The 25,675-nt window shown below is 34.9% G+C and overlaps 1 protein-coding gene across 5 annotated transcripts in view; it reads right to left on the bottom strand.

Moving 5' to 3' along the window:
* The window catches only part of PFKP (phosphofructokinase, platelet), a 78,234-nt gene that overhangs the window by 20,189 nt on the left and 32,370 nt on the right, over positions 1–25,675 (bottom strand). For 3 of the 5 annotated variants that reach the window (XM_031939623.1, XM_012551195.3, XM_012551194.3), the window contains exons 7-16: positions 25,031–25,139; positions 21,912–22,007; positions 19,659–19,751; positions 18,713–18,838; positions 15,843–15,907; positions 13,371–13,440; positions 10,655–10,801; positions 3,701–3,771; positions 1,497–1,584; positions 311–463 (exon numbers count right to left, since the gene is read on the bottom strand). In XM_031939623.1, coding sequence (XP_031795483.1) covers positions 311–463; positions 1,497–1,584; positions 3,701–3,771; positions 10,655–10,801; positions 13,371–13,440; positions 15,843–15,907; positions 18,713–18,838; positions 19,659–19,751; positions 21,912–22,007; positions 25,031–25,139 — 1,018 coding nt within the window. The remainder of the gene's footprint in view (positions 1–310; positions 464–1,496; positions 1,585–3,700; positions 3,772–10,654; positions 10,802–13,370; positions 13,441–15,842; positions 15,908–18,712; positions 18,839–19,658; positions 19,752–21,911; positions 22,008–25,030; positions 25,140–25,675) is intronic. The other 2 variants (XM_012551197.3, XM_031939622.1) reach the window with 1 other exon arrangement.

The raw sequence follows: 25,675 nt of genomic DNA, 5'->3' as shown, positions 1-25,675 counted from the left end.
CATCTCTGGTCTAAATTTGAACTATATTTTATTTTGTAGGCTAGAAAAGAACCCAACCACTAAATGAATCACTGTTTGGAAATATTGGCTGCATAATGTTTTACTAGCTATTTAAAATATTTGTATAGTCTAAATAATTTTTTAAAAAGACTTCATTTCTATAGACTAACCCTTAAAAACAGAGTTGTATTTGTCAATAAAAGGACTCAAATGCTCAGAGTGTTTTCTGTATACTGGTATATAAAAGAGGTACTTCCAAATTTCACTATTAGTATTAGGCTGAAGGCTGAGTAAACATGCACAGACTTACATCAGTGATCGTGTTCAGAGCAGTATCTGCACCAATGCTGAAATCTGAACCTGGTACATTGTTGGAAACAGTAGCAGGAACCATAACCATAGGAACACAGAATTCCTCATATTTTTCACGGGCAGCTGACAGTTCCAGCAATCCCAGGTAGGCCTATTGGACGAGGTACAGGTACGGCATATACAATTAGAAATGTTAGAAGAAGAAAAAAACTGGACATCATTGGAATTATAAATGCAAAGAAAAGCCACAGAAGGAGCCACCTCTACTACAGCACACGTCATACATTGAGATACCATAGAACCACTAAAAAACATAAAAAATACTTTAGGAACACAAAACAGAAATTGCATTTTTTAAAAGGAACAACAATGACAGAGCCACCCCCTCACCAACCTCATCTCCCAATTAAAAGATTAAATCTCCTCTCAAAATACTTGATTAGTAATTTTTCTTGTATTTTCTTATATAAATTAATCTAAAATCTGGGAAGAAATACATTTTTTTTTTTTAGATTAAGAGACCTGGACTCCAACATGTATTAATGGAAGGATTATTAAGAGTCTATTTACCTTCTGTAATGATCAGTGAATTTCTGATTTAAAAAAAAGAGTACAAAGAATGACTCTGAGTAGGTTTTGAAAGGCTTAAAAATAAATCAGAATTCACTAAATAGATGAGTTAACATAAAGGTTCCTGAGACTAGAACTCTGACTGACTGGCTTTCTTTCCTATAAGCAGGCAGACAAATCTGAAAGTTTCCTACAAAGCAAGTTTGGGGTTTCAAAGGTCTTGGAAAGCATGTCATAACTATTTAATAAAATTTTCTAAAATGAAATCTGTGGTATCCTTCATGTATGGTGAATCCTTTCTCCCCCTCAACCCTATATCAAACTCACTGGAGGATCTAGACGAGAATCCCTCTAGATGTGCTAAGAATTGTTTGAGATCTGCACAATGAAAAATATTATCCACCCCCATCACTGGACTCCCAGATCTACTGGAGTGACCACTGTTTGTCTGTCCTCACACTTATACGATTGAGGTGGAAGATATAATTGCATGATTTCAACTCCAAAAAATTTTCAAAGACATTATTATGCATGCTTGAAAAGGACATGGACCACAACATTTAAGACTAGGAAAGCCAGCAAGCAAGTGAATAAAAAAAAACAGAAAAATGTACCTCAAATCCACCAATAACCAAAAGAGCATTGATATTATGAATACGCATCTGTTCAGCAATCGTTTCCAAATACTTTGCAGGGAGAGTACTAAAAATAATTAAATCAAGAAGTGAGGTCAAATTCTTGTAAAATCTTTGAAAAACTGGTGAAACATTCAAATGATCATCATATGCTTGCTTAATCAGATTACCATCTGATGAAAGTCAGTAATGAATATGACTTCAGCATTTCCTATCTCCCTTCACCACCTTCATATCGATAAGATTAGTTTCAATTAAAAGAGGATGTTTTTTTCTCACTTATTATTTCAGTACTCCAAAAATGTTAGCAAACAGATGCAATATGGCATCCTTAATAAAACTACTCCAAGACACAGCAGCAGCCAGAAATCAAGGACCATGGGAACCAGTTTTCTAAAAGAAATAAGATATTCTCCACATAAATGAATATATTTGATTCTAAGTGGACCTGAATGCCCTGAGCTTTCCATAATGAACTTATAACTAAAAATTATAACCATTTATATTTGTTTTTCCCTTCATGAAACCTCATCTATTTCACTTATTGCATCTATTCATTACCCAAATGGATGCCAGATGGATGACACTTAGGTCATGTGTGACAAAGAAAATGTCATGATTTCTTTTATGCTCATGGGACAAAAAAGTAGCACTGGTTACTTCAAAAAATGAAGCAGATAGGACCACAAAAATTATGTCAGGTCACATTAAAGAAGGTAGGATACATTGTGAAAATTCCAAAGTCTCACATGTAGTTGGCTTTGAACTTTACATGTTTAAAGCTACTATTAAGACTTGTCCATTATTGCAAGTTGAAATTACTTCTAACTAAGAAATTAAACCCTGGGAAATGAGGTTGTGGAGTTCTTTGGCATTATCACAGGTCCAAACCGGAACATTAATGAAGAGGCCCTTTAGGAGGCATTATGACTTTGTGACATTCAGTCCACAGAGTCTGAAAAAATCAGAAGATATTTGGAGGCCACGTAAATACTACAATTGGAATTATACTTAGACACATTGGAAGACACTTAAGATGTCAAAGCAAAGGGCTGAGGCAATTCTCCTGTTTTGATAAACTCATTTATCCAGAATCCAAATAGCCAGAAAATTTCAAGAATTAAAACTGCTTTTTTCCTCCCAACATTCGCATGAATTTACAAATGATATTTATAATGACAATCCTGAGGCACAGTCAATATCTTACATTGTCTTCTTAATTCACAAAAGATTAAATAATATTCAGGTTTATTTCAGTATTAAGTACAAATTTTTGTACTCTGAACCATTTGAAACTGACTAGCCACATATGGTGATGGCAGGAATGCTTATTAAGCAAAATAAATATATAGCTAAATTCTGATTAATACAAATAATAAATTCCCCCAAATAATCACATTATTTGAATTCATATAGCACAGTTCCATTGGGCTGGAACCAGTTTCCATAATCATAAATTATAATTTATATTATTATAATTTTGAATAGTAGAAATTTAGATGCATGAGACATCATTAACCAGAATACAAACTGCCAGCTATAATGAATGGGAATTTTCTCTAAATCAAGGCAGAGTTTCTTTTTGGGGGCATACTCAGGTAATTACTTTGAAAGCTGGCTCAAATTTCCACAGATACCTGTCCAAAAATGCCAGATAACTTCACCTTGTCACTGCACACATAAGTCAAAATTCTTACAGTGTTTAGTTCTTTTAAAAAGTCCACAGTGGTTGTTGTCCAATGGCGGAACATAGTTTAACTTAAATGAAACAATTCTTCTTTATTTTAAAAAGTCAAAGGGGTATTTATTATCTTAAATGCTTAGATCTTTCAAAGATCCAAAGAAAGAAGGTACAATTCCAATATTTTTTTCTCCTTTGTCTTATGTGAGTACTTGAGTTTGTTTTCTTTCTTTATGAGCTTTTATAGTGAGGATGGTGAATGGTAAGACATTTCTCATAATGAATGGCTAAAAGCAACAAGAGAGTGTAGTCACTGATACTTCATCTAGGAAGAGACAGTAGCCAATTCAATGGCTTCTCTCAAAGACATTTTTGGATAGGAAATAGTGCTACAATAAGACAAAATCATCAATACCCCTATTCATTTTAACAACAGGGCTCAATATAACAACACCTATCTTATTCAATGTGGAATCAGAAAGAGCCAAAGTAGGAAAATTACCGTTTTGTGCCAAGAATGGATCCTCCTTGGCCAGTCCAACCTCCAACACCTCCCCAGGTGATTTCTTTTATCTAAAATGTAAAATCAATCAATTATTCAATTTCCAAATAATGGAATTAGGCAGCCTTTAAAAATGTTTTTAATTTTTCTATCTTCAATGACATTTATGTAAAGATGTATAAATAGCTATTAAAATATATTTTCCACAATGTTGAATAAAAGCATTGCAAGAAACCTTTGGCTCCTTGCCTTTTTTTCACTAAAATGCTAAGTGTTCCCCAGCCTAAAAAATATTCTCCTTTTGAACTGTTGCCCATTCTCTGTCCTCTCTGTCACTTTTAACCTTGAAACAATTGCTTCTGCTTTCTCATAAATCATTCACACTATCCCTTCCCTCCCCATAATTGGACTTAAACTCTATCACCTTGGTCCCTCAAAGGTCACTCATGACCTCAAAATTGTCAAACCAAATGTTCTCTTCTAATTTTTCATTCTGGTTGACCTCTTTACAACATGACATAACAATATTTACTTGCCAACTTGTCAGACCACTTCTATCTCCTTTAGTGGTCCTACTCTTCCTCCTCTCTCTCCTTTAGTCACAAAACTTCATTTACTCTCCTGCAGCATTTCTCTAAGCAAATGACTCAAAAATCTATATCCTCATATTTTAATTAATATATATATATATATATATATATACATATATATATCCTGAGGTTGACAAATATCAACAAACATGAGTATTTCCCTATAGTGAGAACAGAGGGTTGCATATAAAACCAGAAATTTCTTGATATACAGCTTTGCTTCTCTCTTCAAAGTTATAAAATCAATTTCAACATAATAGTTTCAGAGCCAGCCTGCTTGCCAATTCTAGCTTTGACTTCTTTCCTGGCATTGGTTACATTATTCCTGTAGCTTGCTGGACTCTTCCCATCTGTATGTCATTAAAAATGACCACAACTCAACTTTTCTTTCCTCCCCCTCAAACTTGCTGCTTTTCTTACAATGTATTCCCTTTTCTATTTCTACTGATTGCACCAGCACTCTCCCCATTCACTCAGGCTTCACTGATTCCTGACTTTTTTCCTCTTCTTTCTTCCCTGCATCTAATTAAGTCCCTGTAGTATCCATCCCTTCCTCTCTTTTCATACTACCACCACCCTCATTATCCTTGCATTTGAATGACAGCTTAAGCTGTCTCCCCACCTCCCTCCCTCTCCAACCCACCCTTCAAGTACGTATCTGGATAATTTTCCTTTAGTGACCATTACCTGGAGGATAACATATACACTTCTTCTTACTTTGTCATTCAAGGTCCTCAATAACCTTCCTTCAAACTATCTTTGCAACTTTGGTTCATATCAGTACCTTTCATCTACTCTACACTCTAGACCAATATAATTTGGTATATATATATATATATATATATAATTTGTATATCATCCCCATGTCTGGACAAGATGCTAAATCTTTATCTGCTGAAATTCCTTTATTTCATTCAAATCCCAAATTGGGTGTCTCTGAAGACTTATTCTACCCTCTCAGCTACATAAGATGCTTTAGATTCCAGTATTTCCTGTCTTCCAACACTTGTGCATTTATCTCTAACTTTAATTGTGTATAAATGCTTCATATCCCCATTCAACTTTAAGCTATTAAAAGCAGAAACTGTCACAAGTGCCTATTCTCCCTCTACCCTCCTTAAAGCTGTTAAGAAACCTTTGTTAAACTGAAAAGAATAAGGAAGCAAAAATAGTAAAAGAAACTTTACAGGGATTGTAAATAGATCTACCTTGTTGACCTAGATTGAAATATATCTTGGGTATGAGTATTACTTCTGTGGCTACATGAAGTCAACAGAAGCCCAAAATGTAACCAAAGAAGCTAATTCCTCACATTTGCTTAATTGTTCAGTTTTGGGACATTTGGATTGTCTCAAAGAAAATATGACATTCTTGTATCTTTATATCAATTTTAACTTAATATCAACCAAGAATATTAGCTAAAACCGGGCTTGATTTTCCAAGAAAATTTGAATTATGTCAACATATGAAAACATATAAAGCAAGAGATATATAAGCTAAGAGATTAGGGGTAGGAAGCCTGATAACATAACACACTTCAAAACTAAAAACACATACATGCCAGTAAATATTAGAATAAAATATGTAGTGAAACATATAAGAGTTTAATATCTAGTGGGAATTGGAGGAAAAAGATAGAATCAAGGGATAAAGTTCCTTAAAAAGAAGGCTGTGACGTTTGTGATTAGGTTATCATACAGGTCACAAAAGATTTAGAAATAGAAGGGACTTCATAATGCAGATGAGGTGACTGAGGCTCACAGACATTAAATGATACTCCAAAGATCATATAGTATGTGTCTGAGGTAAGATTTGAACCCAGGTATTCCCAAAAAACAGTTTCTTTAAATCTTAAAACATAGAAATATACAAAGTTAAAGCTGTAAGGGACTTTAGAGATTGTCTGAGTCAACTTCTTTACATGACAGAGAAATAATTAAAGAGAGAGAGAGGAAAAGGGTTAGAGAACTGTAAAGAGACAAAGTATCTATAAGCCAAGTTAGCTGATTCCAAATCAGATGCTTTACTATTTTTCCAATCTTTCTGCTAGTAAATAAAGCAGAGACTCTTAACCTCCTGGTCATCAACACAAACTTTCAAGGCACTTTCCTCAAAAGGCATTTCTCACATTTTTGCTTTAGGTAGGAAAATAGGCATAGCTTCCATAGCTGAAGCTCTGAGATGATATTAATTTACACTAGAACGAACCAGATTATATACCTAGCAGTCTGTGAGATAGAACTAGAGAACTATCTTCTGCAAATGATGGTTAGGAAAAATGGGTTCTGACCCCATCCTCTTAGAAAGTACATGAAGTCAAGAATAAGAACACATTTGAAAGAACCTCCAAAATCTCTCAGGTAAATGGGTGAGACTCAAGCAATTACAATATTTGGGGAATGGATATAGTTAAAGCTGAATGAAAAGGTCTGCCTAATTACTGTTTTGTGTCTTGAAGTTGAAATCCTGTCATCATAGGAGCTACTTACTCAGAACTCTAGTAGATATAGCTCACATTGAGTAATCTGCTTACAGAAAGCCTTCTATACAGTGAAGACAGGATAAACAAGACCCTCAGTGAGAGCTGTATTATTCTAGCCTGGTGAATATTTTAGATGAGAAATTTACTCTGGGATCAGGTTCCAACATGTTTGTACAAAAGAATAATCTACCTTAATGCTTTATTTTGCTTAAACAATTGTCAAGCCTTTTTTAATGTTGTAATTGCTAACAAAAAGATGAATGTCCAAAATAAATCAAAAGAGCTTATTTTTTAATTTGTTAAAAGTGTCATGTATGCCAAGGATTCAAACAATGAAGAAATTTAGATAATTAAAATAATTGTTATTTGGGAGTAAGGGTAGGGGTGAGCTATTGCCAGTGCTTTACAAATAACATTAAAACTGAGACAGATTAGGAATAACATAAAATTCATTTTTGTCTCTGGTTAGCTACATAGCAATAGTGAATGCAAGTTCTAACTTGTTTTTTGACGTTAGAGAGAATTGTCAAGCCCACAGAATCAAGGGCTGACCACCAGTGGGGCTTTTGGTTCGCAAAACATAGGCTGAGAATGCATTCTTTATTACTGGGACATATCCTAGTTAGGGTTTTTTCAGGTAATAGTTTGACCAGTGCTTTGAAAAGTAATTATATGAGGTAGACACAGACAAAATGGAAAGTTTTGAAACCAACATGGTGAGAGACAGCTAGGTAGTACAATGCATAGAGCACTAGATTTAGTATCAAGAAGACCTGAGTTCAAATCCAGCCTCAGATACTTACTAGCTATGTGGTCTTGGGCACTTTTTAAAAAAGAAGCTATTTATAATAGAGAGCTACAACTTCATGTACGATCTTTTTTTTCTATTTTTGGAGGGGTATATAAAGTGCTCATATTTACTGATGTTTGTCAAAGACAGAATAACAAAAAAGTAAACTAAAGAGCTTGTTTTTCAGAACTCAAGAAATTGTTCACAATAAAATATAATGATTGTGTAAGACAATTCCCTAATACGCAGAACTATCAATTAGTACATCAATGAAATATTAACAGTACCATCTGTGTTATGATATTTATTTCATAATTTATTAGGGGAAATCTGACCAGTACTATGTAGGACTGCTGAGTGGACCTGGAGAATTTCTTCTAAGGAAGACAAAAAGCTGATCAAGCTGAAATAAATTCACTGAAGGAGATACTTTGGACAGTTAGTACAGTGCCTAGTACATAGTAAGTATTTAACATGTGTTTACCAAATAAATGATTAGATATTACACAAATAACATCTATTCTATTTCAGTTCAGAAAACAATATTTAAGATGCATTATAATTTATAACCTCTAGTTTAAAGGGCTATACCTATCTGCCGTTGTTTGAGAATTGTGGTGAAAATATTTACTAAGTATCTATTATGTCTCAAGCATTATGATGAGTACTAAGGATACAAAAAAGAGAAATTAAACAATTTCTTCCCTCAAGGAACATATTACATTCCATGCTGGGGATACAATCTGCAAACAGCTAAGTATAATACAAGGTAGAGGAGATGGAGGCAAAAGGGAGACAGAACATTGTTCTCTAGGAATATCTCAGGAGAGAGAGACAATGCTAAGCACTGCAGAGATCACAGAAAGTTAAATAGAGAAGGTGGCATCTTAATTAAGCTTTCAAGAAATAGTCATTCTGAAAGGTGAAGATGAAGAGAAACAAAGCCAGTCCACAGATGGGACACTGAATTTTGTCAGAGCAAAGAAGCAGGAGTCAGCCTGTCACGTTTAGAGAACAGCCAGTCCTCTAGTTTGGCTGGAAAATAAGACTGTCTGGAGAGAAGAAAGGCGATGCAAGGCTGCAAAGACATTTGGGAGCCAGATTGTGAAAGATCACAAATTCTAAGCTATTTTATCTTTGAAGCAGGCATGCAAAATTCTGGGACAGGGCAGTGACATTGTCAGAGGCTTGCAACTTAGGATTTTGATAGTTGTATGATTAGAGAAGGAAGATACTGGAAACAAGGAAGCAAGTTAAAAGGCAATCACAATAGTCCAGATGAATTGTGATAAACTAAGATATTGGCAATGTGAGTGGAATGAAGGATAGCTGATACTGGAGATATTGTTGGCATAAAATCAATGGACTTGGCAAAGTGACTTGATGTGGTCAGAGAAAAAAGAGAAAAGGCCCCAGGATGACTTTAAAGTTTAATACCTGAAAGAACAAGGCCGTACAGAGGAGAAGAGTTCAGTTTTGGATATGTTGAATTTAAGTTGCCAATGCAGTTATCTAGATAGAATGCATTTGGATGATAAGTCAGGAAAGAGATGAGGACTCAGTAGATTTGGCAGTCATTTGCACAGAGATGATAAATAAATCCATGGGAATCATGATCTCATCAAAGAGAGGAAATAATAGCAGCTAACATTTATATTGCTTACTAGGAGCAAGTTATAGAACTAAGTACTTTACAATTATTATTTCTTTTGAGCTTCACGAAGTTCTGGAAGTTAAATACTATTATTATTGTTCCCATTTTACAGACTAAGAAACTGATAAAATAAAAAGAGATTAAATGACTTGCCCATGATCATACAGTTAATAAGTGTTGGAGGCTGAATTTGAACTCAGAACTTCCTGAATCCATTGCACTATGAAAGGTCTAGGAAAGAAATCTGCCTTCAAAAATAGTCTATATTATACTCTTTACACTATTATGCAATCTTAAGAGTTGGAAAACATCTTAGAGAATATCCAATCCATGCATGTTTTTAATTTCTACCAACATGTTATAAAAAGTATTTAATTTTGCTTAGATATTCTTGGTGTTCCCCATAGTGTCCTATATGTAATTTTTTCTTCTTTTTTTAAAAATAATAATAGCTTTTTATTTTTCAAAATACATGCAAAGATAGTTTTCAACATTCTCTCTTGCAAAACTTTGTGTTTCAATTTTTTCTCTCTCTGTCTTCCTTTCCTTCTCCCCCTAGACAGCAAGTAACCCAATATTGGTGAGACAAGTTGTATGCAGTATCCAATAAGTGTTTGTTATATGGTATATCTCTGCTCTATTCTCTGCCTGACTTTCAGCCATTACCATTCACATTAAGTTGAGGGAGTGATTCCTGTTCCAAATTTGTAAAGGTGTTTAAAATTGAATGAGTAAAGTAATATTTTGAAGGGCTTCAGAGTTCATAACAGGAAGAGAAAAATAGGGTTGTTTTGGGACTCTGCTACATGAGTCCAATGATAGCTCCTATAAGCCTTCTGGTAACCATGAAACAAACATACTTGCTGGCTCCCTCTTCTCCATGAAAGTTAATACCTTCATAAAAGGTATGAATAGGGGCATTCTTTTAGCTTATGTGTCACAGATTGCCTCTAAGGGAAGGATGAGGGCAGGACTAGGATAAAGAAGTTTGGGATAGAGCAGTCAAGTAGACAGAAAACTGGTGTGAGGATTCTTAATCCTGAATTCAAGAATACCAATGTTCAAATCTAGACTTAGATACTTTTTAGCTGTGTGACTTTGGCCAGGTTACTTACTTCTGTTCTTCTCATTTTCCCCATGCATAAAATGGTGATAATAATAGCACCTATTTGTGAGAATCAAATAAGGGGATGCTTAGCATAATGCCCAGTACATGGTAAGCACTATATAAATGTTAGTTATTATTTGCTATTATTATAATGGAAAGAGCACTGGTGGAGCTATCAAGGGACCTAGGTTCAAATGTTGGCTTTATCATTCAACCTCGTTGAACCTCATCATTTATAAAATGGACTATGTGATATCTAGGTCCTTTCCACTTTCATTAAAGTACCTGATTTGTTTCCTGGTACATTAGTCAATTCTCTATGAGACTCACCTGACCTTTAGAAAATCCTTCAAAGCCATTATTGACAGCAAACATCTTGTGACCCTCACTGATTCCCATTCTCACTGCTGAACGGACAGCAGCATTCATCCCTGCAGCAGGAGCACCCACATTCATAATAGCCACATTAAAATTGCTCTGTAAAAGAGAAAAACAAATCATCTTACAGACTGATTCAAGAACATAGCAAAATAACTTATATTGTACTATAAAAATGTTTTGGCTGCATTGCTGAAATAAAAGGAGTGACATAAGCTTGGGGGAAAAGGACTAGTGGAATCTGCCAACTTTATGCTAGGTTCAGGAAAAAAAAAAAGCTTGTTAATAGCTCCTAGAGAGGATGGCCTACCTAACATAATATAATCTAACATTCTAATATTTCAATTGATCTCTCTCTGCCCATTTTCATTAGTTTTCTGAAGGATCAGTATGAGAATGCTTTAATATTAAGCCATAGCCAAATTCAATTGAGCCAACAACCATCAGCCTTGGATTCATTACTTTTTCCTTTATGTGAGGAAATGTACACTAGATGTAACTAAATAAAAAATTGCTTGAATAGTGTTCTAGTTTACCTATATCTTAAAAGAGCTCCTTTCTATTTTTATTTTAAGAATTAGCAAAAACTTTGACAATAGTGCATTCTTTAATCTATCCAACAGTACTTGGCTAATACAGCCATTTGCCACAGGGAAAATCCTGCAAACACAAAGAATTGGAAATAGATTGGTGTTGGAAAATTTCCCAGCATATAGTCTCTTACAGTGTAGTCACAGACGAGTCATCTAGCTAATGAGCAAGGCATCAAAGATGGCCAATAATACAATAATAGCAGAGGAAAGAGATTATTGTTTTTAGGAAAAGAGCTTGTTCAGGACCCAGTTATACAGCCATATTTATCTTTTAGGCTATTTCTAGTTTAATCTTCTCTTACTGCCTTATCAAGACTTGCACAGTATGCCCCATGACATTTAACATTACACAATTATAGTGCTGTATGATTCAGTTATCACTGAATCATGCTTTAAAACAAGGCCTGACATCCATTATAATATCATGGATGTGACCATAATAATTTGCTTTTACAGACTTTAAAATTTTATTTGTTAAATATTAGCAGCAAATTACATCTACCTTGGTCAATTATAACATATGATGGATCTCCAAGAAACTCTGTCAAAATTTGCAATCTGTAACACTGATTAAGTTTATATGTATGTATCTTACTTTCTAGGAAGTAAAATAGTATTTATTAAATGTAGCTGAAATGAAATATGCAGTTTTATTGAACTTTAACAACATTTATTCATTAAATTTCTAAAATACCACTCTTCACAATGGTCTTACAGAAGATCTCTTCTAATCATTCATTTTTGAAAGAATCAGATTTCCAAGGAATTCCTAAATTTAAAAATGATTGCTAAATTAATCTTATTTTAACTGTATACCTCTGACTTTTGATATGCATAATATATGGATTACATATACATTAACATTTCTTATGTGTTCATAAAGCTAATAAATGTACCATGATATATAAATTCAACCTGATTACATATTTTTAAAATAACAAATTGATTTTGTACATTTCACACAATCGTTTTTAATGTGGTTTAATTCTACAACCAAATAAAACATGAATAAAAATATTTTGATATTTAGGAAGGAACAGATACTATGCTAAAAGCTTTAATGTGCCAGGTATTATGCTAAGAGTTTTAAAAATGTTTCTTACTTGATTTTCACAACAACCCTGAGAGGGATCTGCTATTTTACAGTTGAAAAACAAAAGGAAGACAGAAGCTAAATAAATGCCTCCCCTAAGAACACACCGCTAATAAATTTCTGAGGCCAGATTTCCTGACTCCAGGCCCAGCACTCTTATCTACTGCAACACACTAATTCCTAACAAATAATGTAATATTTTTAAAAACTATCACTTATTATGTTGCTATTTCTATTTGTTTCCTCAAATGGACTTTACCTCAGGAATAATTCTGGTAATAATTAATTATCCATGGATTCTAGAAGTTCTTTTGATATTTAATATCCCAAAGCTCCCAGAGAAGTGATCCCTTTTATGACCTGGAAGTCTTAGTGCACTTCCAAAGTTGGCTTCCTTTATGGACTGAATTTTGAAAGCTTATATCAGGGAAGTTACATATCAAGCTTCTCCTCAAGACATCCTTCAGTACCTCTGTCCAAGAAGGGCTCAATGAGCTACTGAGTTGACCCTGTGTGACACTGCTTGGTTTTGATAAATACTTGGGTATTAACTTGTGAGTGGCTTTTATTTTTCATGGAACCATAAACATGTAGTTATTAAATTGATTCTATGTGAAAAATGTCAGTTCTTCAACTATCCTAGCAGGGCTAATGAAGAGGAAAGAGTGGGAGGTTGTACTTCTTAGAATACTATGAGTAATATGGAAATCTATTTTAACACGATTGTGCATGTATAACCTGTATCAGATTGCTTGCCATGTTGGGGAGGGTGAAACAGAGGGAGGGAGAAAATTTTGGAACTCAGAATCTTATAAAAAAAAATGAATATAACCAACTTCCTAGAATGAATAACACTTTCCTTGTAACTCCAAGTTTGCAGAGTCTTCTTATTCACAACATAATTCCCATATAACTATTTTACCTATTTAGTCTCATACTCCCCTCAACTTCACAATCTTGACCCTTGTCCTTGGTCACTTACCTTTGGAAGCTCTGAATCTGGTTTTTTTTGAGACAGCAGTTTATAGGTGTTCAGGTTGTTCTCAAAGCTCCTAAGGTAAAAATAACAAAGAATTCTTTTTATCAACTTTTATAATGCTTGAAAGTAAAAAAAAAAAAAAAAAAAAAACCCTATCCTCCAGATCATACTAAGGATTTTCAAACATTATGTCTTCATAGTTATGTGGTACAATAGATAGAGTGCTGGGCCTGGAAATGGGAAAACGAGTTCAAATACATATCAGACATCTATTAGCTATGTGATACTAAGCAAATCATTCAACCTGTTTATCTCAGTTTTCTCAACTATAAAAAAGGGGATAGTAACAGCATGCGCCTTCCAGGATTATTCTGAGGATCAAATAAGATAACATTTATTAAGCACTCATCACAGTGCCTGGCACACAGTAGACACTTAGCACATGGTAATCTCCTTCCTCTTCTTTTGACCATCCCTTTCCTTATAATAATAGGTAATAATAGGGCTAGTTCTGGGTTTTATTTTTTTAGTGGTGGTACTAGCTGTGACTGTTCATTAAAAAATATATATCACATGGTCAGAATGAACAGATAACTTTGTCATATCCTAAAGTCAGTCTTACAGAATTACAAGAATCGTTAAAGGCTATGTAGTCCACCCTCCTTTGAGCAGATGATATAAATAATGGATAAAAAGAACAAATGCCCTATGATCCTCAAATTTGAAAAGGATGAATTCCTACTTTGCATCAAAAAAATTCTGTCTTCTATAATCCCCTATGACATATGTAGGATTCTCCAGGGAGACCTATATACAATCCTAAATGCCCTGCCCTGCCTTGCCTCTAATATAGTTCTTATTCTATCCAGCATCCATAGGATGACAGCTATAGAAAGCATCTTCAAATCACCTTGTCCAACCCCATCACTTTACAAAAAAGAAAGTGATTTGCTTTAGAACATACAAGGCTTAAAGGGAAGAGTCATAATTTTGAGCCCAGGTCCTCTGATTCCAAAGTTACCACCATCCCCAATTCCATAATCCTAAGTCTCAATCAGGCCAGTGGATCTCCTGTCCTGATGTGAAGGGTCAGGGATTGAAAAAACAGCTCACCTTCCAGTATGTCATAAAGATAAGGAAAGAAAGCCACGAGACAGAGGAGCTAAGTACAACCCAGGCAATGTGATAGAGTATGCAATGGGGAGCCCCTGGGTGTGACACAGAACTATGAATGACATGACCTGCGGTTAAATACAGTGGTATTTAGCATCAAGCTCCAGATGCTAATTGGTTGTGACAGTGGTCTTGAGACAAGAAACTTGGTCAGGAGACATGCTAGACTCTAAGTGGACCCAGTGGGCTCACAGAAAGCAAGAATGTTGGATATGACAGGAGGGTGTCAGACCAATCTTTGCAAAGGAAATAGGTTAACATAATGCAAAACAGTATTTGCTCAAGGCCATCCTCCCCCTGAGGAAAGGGATTATGATTGCTGCTTCAAAGCCCCACTTGTTTGTCATCTATTCCATTCATACTCAATTCAAAAATTGTATTTCCAAAATCCCTGAGAATCATCCAATCTCTGTTGGAAGTAATGAACAGTAATGAACAACTCACTACCTAACAAGTCATCCCATTTCATTTTTAAGCTGTTCTGCTTGCTAATAACAATTTATTTCACACAGAGTAAATTTAGGAGGCATAAACTCAGCAAGGATGAGGATTGCTACTCAAGACTTTTTTTTTTTTTCTCATTTTACTCTTCATTTACTCCCTGACTACCCTTTGGGACTTTCCCAAGTCTCTTCCCTTTGCTCAAACCCCACTCTTCTCATTCCTATACCTATAGCAGATAATTTAGGCTTCAATCAGATTCTCTAAGATAAGGCTCCCTAGACTCTTCTCAATTACACAATTATCATTCATTCCTTCCTTCCTCCCTCATTTTTCTTCTTGTGATTTGTACCCTTGATTCAATTCCTAATGATTCATGTGTTCTGATTTATAAATTCAATCAACGCCCTTTCCTGAATAAAAATCTGATTGACTGTAAATCCTCACCCTGATTATACCAACTGCAGAATACGGATTCCAGTGAAGAGTCCCTCTTCCACAAGACCATCTCTCACATCTTGGAAGACTTATTATCATTCTCTCACTTCATTTTTTAAAGCCTTGCAACATGATTAATATATATTTCAATTGTGATATAACTTGGCTTTCAAGGAATTCTTATCACATACTTTCATTAGTTATTGTTTGGAAAGTCATTTGTCTCTTCTGACACTGAGTTCAGAGTATAGGCATGTGAATTCTACGTAATTCCACAGAGAATGACAATGGCAATCACTAAAAATAAGATTTTTATTTAATTTTAATTTATTTAAAATTTTATTTAATATGCAACATCTCCTTTTCTAAGAATCTCAGCCAGGGACAACATTTAGCTCCTCTGTACTCTCCAAATCAACTCACCTTCCTCGAAGTTTCACAGCCTCAGCAAACTGGCAATTATCCATTGCCTTCTGAACTTCTTGAGTCTTAAAAAAAAAACAAAAACAAAAACAGTAAAAGCAAATTTAAAAAATATCAAAGTACAAGATATTTTCTAATGTGATACAGGGAAGAGAACAGCAGATCTGAAGTCAGGAAGAATCATTTGTATGGGTTCAAATTTGGTCAGACTCTAACTAGCTGTATGACCCCAGTCAATCACTTAACTCTGTTTACCTCAGTTTCCTCATCTGGTAAAATTGGCTGGAGAAAGAAATGGCAAACTACTCTAATATCTTTGCCAAGAAACCCCAAAGGAGGGGTCACAAAACGTTGGACACATCTGAATAACAGCAACAACAAGAAGAAACAGTTTGCTTCCTTTTTTCCCCTTTTCAGAATGTAATGTAGACAGATTTGGCAGCCCATATATTAAAAATCGATATGGCAAATAATGATGATTGTTGGAGGGGATGCGGGAAAACTGGGACATTGATGCATTGTTGGTGGAGTTGTGAACGAATCCAACCATTTTGGAGAGTAGTTTGGAACTATGCTCAAAAAGTTATCAAACTGTGCATACCCTTTGATCCAGCAGTGTTACTACTGGGATTATATCCCAAAGAGATTATAAAGAAGGGAAAGGGACCTGTATGTGCACGAATGTTTGTGGCAGCTCTCTTTGTAGTGGCTAGAAATTGGAAACTGAATGGATGTCCATCAGTTGGAGAATGGCTGAATAAATTGTGGTATATGAATATTATGGAATATTATTGTTCTGTAAGAAATGACCAACAGGATGATTTCAGAAAGGCCTGGAGAGACTTACATGAACTGATGCTGAGTGAAATGAGCAGGACCAGGAGATCATTATATACTTCAACAACAATACTATATGATGACCAGTTCTGATGGACCAGGCCATCCTCAGCAAGGAGATCAACCAAATCATTTCCAATGGAGCAGTAATGAACTGAACCAGCTATGCCCAGAGAAAGAACTCTGGGTGATGACTAAAAACCATTACATTGAACTCCCAATCCCTATATTTATGCACACATGCATTTTTGATTTCCTTCACAAGCTAATTGTACAATATTTCAGAGTCTGATTCTTTTTGTACAGCAAAATAACGTTTTGGTCATGTATACTTATTGTGTATCTAATTTATATTTTAATATATTTAACATCTACTGGTCATCCTGCCATCTGGGGGAGGGAGTGGGGGGTAAGAGGTGAAAAATTGGAACAAGAGGTTTGGCAATTGTTAATGCTGTAAAGTTACCCATGCATATAACCTGTAAATAAAAGGCTATTAAATAAAAAATTTTTAAAAAAAATCTGATATGGCAACATAATGTTCAGTCCACAGACATGGTCACCATGGCCACACTGAATCTTATGAATAGATGTAGACATAGTCCATTGAGTCTTGCAGCAAGGGATGATGTGATAGCTACTGTTAATGACCACAATGTGACTCCATTGCTATTTTACCTGATTTTAAAGGATTCTGAAAAATGTCAAGTGTTATAAATCAGAGATGAGTATCATTCTTATTATTGTCATCTGGCTGCCTCCCCACCCCTATGCCCAAGGTACTAGACAGACAGTATTATCAGGTTGTTTTTTGTTTTTTGTTTTTTTTTTTGTTATCTTAGTCATCTAAATGTCCCTGGCCAAGGATTTGAGCCTAAGATTTAATAGGGGGATGGCAGAAGGCTAGTTTTAGAAAACTTTCAGTGCTTTCAATGAGCCCAAAATGATCCCTCAAGTTCAATGTCCATCATTTTCATATTTCTTGCTGGCCAGGAAACTGGCTCTATTCAGTCCTATTCACCTTGCAATTAAGAGCTGGTATTGTAAAAGGCACTGTTGCCAGGCTATTTATGAAAGGACAGCATAAAATTATATCAAATGAGGAAAAATGCAAGGGTCACATTGTATTCTAGCAAAAATAATGTCTGTGCTGGTAAATCCATGTACTGATATATCAGCTCACCTAACAGATTTGTTTAGCTCTGGGTGAACTGCTTTAAATATTCTTTGACTTTGAGACATGTTATTGTTCAGCTGTCTCCTCTCTACAAACTTCAATACCACATAATTTAGTGCCTGATTATATACTATTTCATGCTGTGCTCTGTTTTGTATGTGCTTGCCCCATCTCCCCAGCAATACTCTAAAATCTCTTCAGGGGATGGTTCTCGCATATTTCTTTTGAATTCTCTCAGCACCTAGAATGGAACTGTTGCTCAATAAATCATTACTGACTCATCCTTTTGGAAACTCAAAGATGCCAAGATTCACTTTAAAACAACAAAAACAAAAATAACTAATTTAGATGAGACTATTAAAAAGTATCTCAGAGATTGTAACTAAGAAGATGCAGATGAAAATTACAAAATTAAATAAAGTGATATTAATCTATCTAGTTTCACAAAAGAGTAATTAAAAATGAGACTAATGAATTCAGTGAAGTGGTTGCATTATATGAATTCATACTGCATATTTCCATTGGAGTGGAACCAATTACCACATTTTTGATAATTATAACTTATAATAGTAATTTCAAATACATGCAACCACTTCACAAGACTAATTATTCACATTACTTGGGGCCTAGCTATGTTTCGGTATTAAACTACTATTACTATATATTCCTTAGTTCACTAATTAGTATCTTGGAGACTTCAATTTGCTTTTTGTCCGTTCAATGAATGACAAAACAGAAAGGCTTCATTCAGACTGTTGTTTTGTTCAGTTAGTAACAGTCACTAATTGTCACCCATCACTTTCCCAGTCCACTCAATTAACTGGAACCACCAGTTGGCCCCATCCCAAAAACTTACCATATGCACACACTCCATCAGGGGCAGACGCACAGACTGGTTTCCAGACAGAGAAACAACACACGCAGGGGTATCTGCTGTAGCCTCAAGAAGGGCCAGTACAGCATCAACACCCATGCGACTTGCCTAGAAAGGAAATAATGTTATAAACGTGAGATCCAAAGATATCACATGAAAAAAGACATCTGGGAAAAGTTGATTAGTACCTTTCGGATCTTTGGAAAAAGTCTACAATCTCAAATCTTTGCCATTCTCAGGATATAGGTTCTGAATATCGTTACGAATAAATGAATCATTTATACTTGTGCCTTATACAAAATACGTGGATAGTTATTCACATGCTCCTTTTTATTTTTTTTTTCAAAGACTTTTCCTTTATGGCAAAGGAGAAAGCCTTAATTATTTGTTAATGGTCTTTAACCCCTCCTTAACCTGCCACTTTCATTTTAGCAAAAAGAGTACACCTCACTCAGGATTCCTGAGATTGAGGAAAATTAAAACAAGTGAATGAATCCATGAATCCTCAATCTAGATCATTTTTTTATTCTCTTATTCTATGTTTCTTAGCTGTTCCAATATAGGCTTTTAGGCACCACTCTCACTAGTCCCCCGGCTATTATGGTAATGAATAAGGAGGCCTCTTAGTATTTATTTTTTAAACTCTTTGGGTTTGATTTACTTTTCTTAGTTAAGCTGGCTAATCTCAAACTGACTTCAAAATAAGAACAAGAGACCATTAATGTCTCAGATGATGGAGTTCCTAACTTGACCACAAATGGAACATTCTGCACTTTGCCAAATGGTCCTATTAGGGTACTCATCCTGAATGTTAGCCTGTATATCTACTATTTAACAAGATTGAGATTTTGTTCCTTTGAATATCCCAAAATAGACTTTTCTTGGAAGCATGCTAAATAAAAGGGGGTAATTACTCCTACAAACTTACCAGAATCCTGTCAAAAGCAGAAGGAGTTCCTCCTCTTTGGACATGTCCAAGAATTGTCACACGAGTATCATATCCCAGTTGTTTAACTACAAGCTACAGAAAAAATCATCATTTTGATGAGGAAACATAATGTTGCAACAAGGAGCTGTGTGTTATTTGAATAACATTCATAAGAATAACACAAGAATAATATGTAGTAATAGAAATACTTTACATCTTAGTTGAGGAAAATGTGTTTTGAGGTTGCTTTAAAAAACACTTTCTTTTCTCTGGATATGACTAGAAAATATTGAATCTCTAGTTTTCCCCCTCTGAGGGAAGATGGAAAAACTAAAAATCTATTCAAAATTGTTCTTGGGGGGGGGGGGGGGGGAGAGAGAACAAACAAAACAAACAAAAAACTTTTATTTCCCAAGAAGGTAAAAAAAGAAAGTTATATATTAAAAGTTCAACAGTCTATATTCATAGACAAAATGAGAATTAAGAGACTGAAAATTTTCTTCTAATCATCTAAATTGCCTAACATTTTGCAACCTTTGTCTGAGACAGTATGGTGTAAGAAGTATGACATTCATTGAGGGCTAGGCATGTTATCAGGAAGACAAATTTAAATCCTACCTCTGACACTTATCAGAAGTGACCTTGAGCAAATAAGTCATGCTCTCCATAGCCCTCAGTCAATGCTATAGCATTTGCCTTCTAAATTATAAATGCTGATGAAATCACAGATCTGTATTTGCTTATGAGACAGCATAGAACAGCTCAAAGATCATTATACCAGTCAGGACACCTCAATTCTAGTTCCTGAAATCCAGTACTAACCAGATGAGAAAAGTTGCAGAAAGAACTTCATTCCAATTTCCGCAAAAGTAAAATGAAGAGACTAGACGAGTTCTGCCATTGGTTTTTTCCAGCTGTTAACAGTCTGTGATTACAGAATATACACAACTGCCTCAAACACAATAGAATGGGATAGGAAAACAAAACAAAACAAAACTTAAGAAATGTCTTTGAGCTTCAGGTGAAAAGACATTCTTTCTGGGTGAGACTGAAGTTAGAGTCAAATATCATTTCCTACAAACACTGGCAAATGTCCTCTAAATTTAAATGTTTAAGAATAGTGGAACCCAATTTATTACAGCACAATTTATGTTAAAAAATAAAGTAGATGCTTAGTAAATACCTGTCAATTTTTATATTGTTAATAAAGTCAGTGGAGACAGATACAACCAACTTGAACAATGAAGATAGTTGTGAGGCTGAAGCCCAGATCCTCCCTTGCGCCTCACCCTGTCCTACAGTCCTAACCACCTCCAAAAATTTGCTTGTGCTTCCCAATGCTTGCTTACTTCATAGAGCCTTGCAATAACAGCAATCTTGTGAGATAAATTAAGAAGCCTCTGGGGAGGCAGGTTTGTACTGATAGATGTGTGGTACCAGCCAGAGCAGCCCAACAAAAAAACCCAGTGTAGTAGGTTCTTTCTTCAGACTTGCAAATAACATGGTGATTCACTTTCAATAAACTCAAGATGGCTTTATTCCCAGACAAGCCTTTGAGTTGATTGCTCCAGGCTAGAAGGTAACCAAGCAAGAGAGGACACTAAAGTGTTCCAGCCATTACCATTTAATCCAACAAACTCTTCTTTTGTTACTAACAAATACTCATTGTGTGACCTTGGGTGCTTAGATCTCAAATATATTAAGATTAGGAACTTTCAGATTGAGCTGCAGAGTTGTAGAATAGCTGACCTACATTGCTCTCTCATCTAGAAGATGTAGCAAGGAGACGATAGGCTTGTTCCTTATCTGTAAAATGGGGTTAACAATAGCATCTACTTCACAGGGTCTTTGTGAAGATCAAATGTGATGAAAATAAAAAATGAGGTGACTGGTAAGCCTTAGATACTTATATAAATGTGAGCTATCATCCACATCTATACTGCTACATAACAAGCACAGTCATGTAGATGGTAGGATAAAATAAAAGTTACCTGTTGCTTTAAAAAGAATAATCTTTCTGCTGTTAAAATCTGTACTTATATCTCAAATGGAAATTCTAATTATAAGGAAAAACATCATATTCTGATGAGCATCTACCTTTATTCTTAACATATATTGTTCTGCTGTAAAAATTAGATGCTTCTTACCACCACTGGAAGGTGCTAGTTTTGTGAGGATTTATAAAAGTAAATATCTATAAGAGATAACTTCTCAGAAGCATTACAGTATGTACAGTAAAGGCTGACTACTTACATCCTTAACCTTCTCTGAAGTAATAGGTTTATTATGGATATCAATCGCCCCTTCTGCAACAATTATGATGTTCAGCCTCTTCTTGTTGGCACGGTTCTATGGGAAAAGAAAATAACATGTTTCAGAGACCTGACCCAATGAGAAGTCTTAATTCTCTTGTCCCACTTTTCCAACGCAAATTCAATTAACCCATCTCCTACTAAAAGAACTGTTTCTTCTTTTTCCTTTTCCTTCCTCCCTTTGGACTCCAGAAAATAAACATAATCACCTTATGTGGTACCAGTCTACGTTAAGGATCTGAGAAATGTTTGTGGATAGAACAGACATAATTTTTTAGGACTAGAAACAGTCTGGAAACGATCAAGGCTTCATAATGCTTTTCTTAAATTGTGTTGTTTTTAGAGAGGATGTTTCAGAAGGGAACAACCATTCACCCATTCATCCAGTTACCTTTTTTCCTACCTGCCCTCCATTTTCAATCGTTTGCCTATTACTATTTTCTCCAGGTTGGGCAGGTAGATGGAACGATGGATACAACACTGGACCTGGAGCCAGGAGAACCAGGAAGATCTGAGTTCAAATCCAGTCTCAGATACTTCTTAATTGTGAGCCTAGGTGGTTAGATGGTGCAGTAGATAGAGTGCTGGCTCTGGAATCAGGCTCATCCTCTTGAATTCAAATCTGGCCTCAGACACTTACTGGAAGTGTGACCCTGGACGAGTCTCTTAACCCTGTCTGTTTCAGTTTCCTCATCCATAAAATGAGTTAGAGAAGGAAATGACAAACCAGTCCAGTATCTTTGCCTAGAAAACCCTAAATGGGATCGTGAAGAATTAGACACACCTGAAATGATTGGGCAACAAAAATTTCCTCCAAAACTACATTCTCTTTTCTATTCCCATTGATATCACCTTTGCTTAAGACTTTATTACTTCTCACCAAGATTACTGAAAAAGATGTCACGCAATTCCCCCCCCCCCCGCCCTCCCCCACACACACTACCACTCTCTTTTCCAATTCAGTCTACACCCAGCTTTCAGATTAATTCCCATTTAAGTTTCCATTTCCATCATTCTGATGCTAAAATACTTTCTCAATTGTACTTAGCATTGAATTCATTGGGATTCATCTGCTTTTTTTCAACCTTATTTAGCAAAACACATATGGGCTTGTCAAACTGGACTTTCTGTTTCCCAAAGAGGATATAGATTTTTTTTTTCCTACTATAATATCTTTGTTTATATTTTTCTTTACACCTGGGATTCCTCTCTATTTCCCTGCTTCATTTCTACCAGTCAATATCCTACCATACCCAGGGATCCTGATAGCATGTCCTTTATGAAGCCAAAATGAAATTGAATTACTCCTCCAAAATAGGATTTCTCTTTTCTCATTTCCCCTGAGTACCATTAAGTCCTTCTCTTATGAAACTTAACAGTATTCCATTTTGTAGTACAGTTAATCTGAGATCTAGTCTTACCTCATTTCTTCTCTTCTTTATCTAAGGCTCTTTCATGAGAAGAGCTTAACACAGTGGTTTGTTATGCATATGGAAGGCATTCAAGTAATTCTTTGAATGTTTAAATGTTCAAAAGGAAGAACCAAATTGTCAAGTCCTGCCATTTACATCCTTTCAATTCAATTAACAAATGTTTCTAGAGTAAATTATGTATAAGACACTCTAGGACTCAGAGAAATAAAGAACTTGCCCTCAAAGACCTTAAAATCTAATGGGGAACATAAAACAAGCACACTAACACTTTTTTTTTTAAGCCTCAAAATTTGACAGTTGCCTGTTTTTCTCATTTAAAATGCTATGTTAATGTTAGTCCTAAGAGTGTCAACTGTTGATGAGGACAGGGAATTTAAAATGTAAGTCTATGAAAATAACTTCTGGCTGTAGCTATAGCAGAAATTACAAAAACATTCAAATTTTAAAACTCTGGTCCATTTCCAAAGTGTAAATATAAATTAAGTTAAATCAAATAAAATTAAATCAAACATGGATAATTCTAAAAACAATTAAAACAACTACACACAACCCAAGGCAGAATTCTACAGGAATGCACATCGTGCTTGAGCTGAATAATACCCCCTTCACCCTCAAACACATACTCCTGGAGAAATCTACTCCTTCAAAAAAATTAAACAAATTAAAAAGTTTGATACAAAATTCTAAAATAATGCTGAAATTAAGTTTTTACACACACACGCACACACACACACACACACACACACAATCTTAGAACATAAAAATGTCTCTACTTATTCCATAATACTTCATACTCTCCCAAAGAATTCTTCCTCTTCTTTTTTTCTGGGAACTATGCCATTTTTATATTATAAAGTCTTTCAAGGCTAGGGCTTAAATAGTGAATGATATATAGAACTGATATTTTATAGACCTGTGGATTAATGATATACATTCCAGTAATTACTGTAGATAGTGAAATAACTAAGATAGACACTTCTGATCTCCTTTTGCAAATGTCTTCAGTTCTCCTGTATTTATACAACAAGTTCTGTGATAAAATATCAAAATATATTCAAATGAAGAAGAGGTAAGGAATGACAGATAACTAATGCAAATATTGAGCTTCTGTTCTCGAACTACATTGGGTTTATCCCATAATTAGACCCATTAATATATAGGAAAGTATTTTTTTTAATCTTTTGCTAGACATTCTAATTTAACAAATATTCTCATGGAATAATAAAAAAAAATCTTTCACAACACGAAAATGAGAAAAGTACAACATAATTAATGAGAAGCCAATAAAACCGAAAAGTTTAAACCATAATGAAAAAATATAGTTAATGAAGAGATAACATTTTCCATGTAACATTAATGAGGAATTAGGATGATATAAGAAAATAGTCCCATTCTGGGTAAGATAATTGGTTTTATGTCAAGCTAATGGAAAACCAAGTAGGTTTTCAGGCCAAATCTGGTCTCAAAAACCAGAACCCACAGACAAGACACATTACCTAGACTAAATAATTTATTAGTAGTTCTAGGAAAAAGATTTTTTTTTCCATTACAGAAAGTACAACTTAAACAACACATGAACATATGAAAACAACATATATAGCAAGTGACATTAAAATCATTTATTCACCTCTAATAGTTTAGTACAGAGAAGCTTCTCCCAGCCTTCTTCTGGTGGGTATTCAGGAATAAATACCCAATCTGCACCACAAGCTAGGGCACTCACAAGAGCTAGATACCTATTAAGGAAACAGCATAAGGCAGACATTATACTTTTTAGGTGACATTGTACTAGACTGAGAATTGAATGGGAGGAAGGCAGATTGGACAGCATTTGGGCAAACCCTAATTATATACTTTTGATATATATGGAGGGAGTGGAGAAAAACCCTAAACCATTTCCCCCCATCAATCGTCTTTTCCTAAAATGTTAAATGGTTGTGAATTATAGAAAATCACAAAAATCTAAAGAGTTGAAATTGCAACTAATTCAATAGTCAGGCAAAGATAGATGGCAGGAGTAAGTACTCCCACAGCATATTATAGACTAAGAATTTTAGATTTGGAAGACACCTTGAAGGCAACTACCTGCAAACTAAAGAAGAATCTATTTGATGTTGTACCCCAAATGGGGTCATCTATCCTGCCTTTAGACCTAAAATGTGGAAGAATGCATTACCTCTCTGACAAGTCCAATTTTTTAAAAAACAGTTCTCACTGTCTAAATTTTTCTTTAAATTATCGGTGATATTGTATAGAGAAAGTAATATAAAAA

The sequence above is a fragment of the Sarcophilus harrisii genome, chromosome 5 (genome assembly GCF_902635505.1).
Source record: "Sarcophilus harrisii chromosome 5, mSarHar1.11, whole genome shotgun sequence".
In the NCBI taxonomy this organism is placed as follows: Eukaryota; Metazoa; Chordata; class Mammalia; order Dasyuromorphia; family Dasyuridae; genus Sarcophilus; species Sarcophilus harrisii.
Note: the sequence above shows the minus strand (reverse complement) of the source record. Positions and strands in the feature narration are given on the sequence as shown.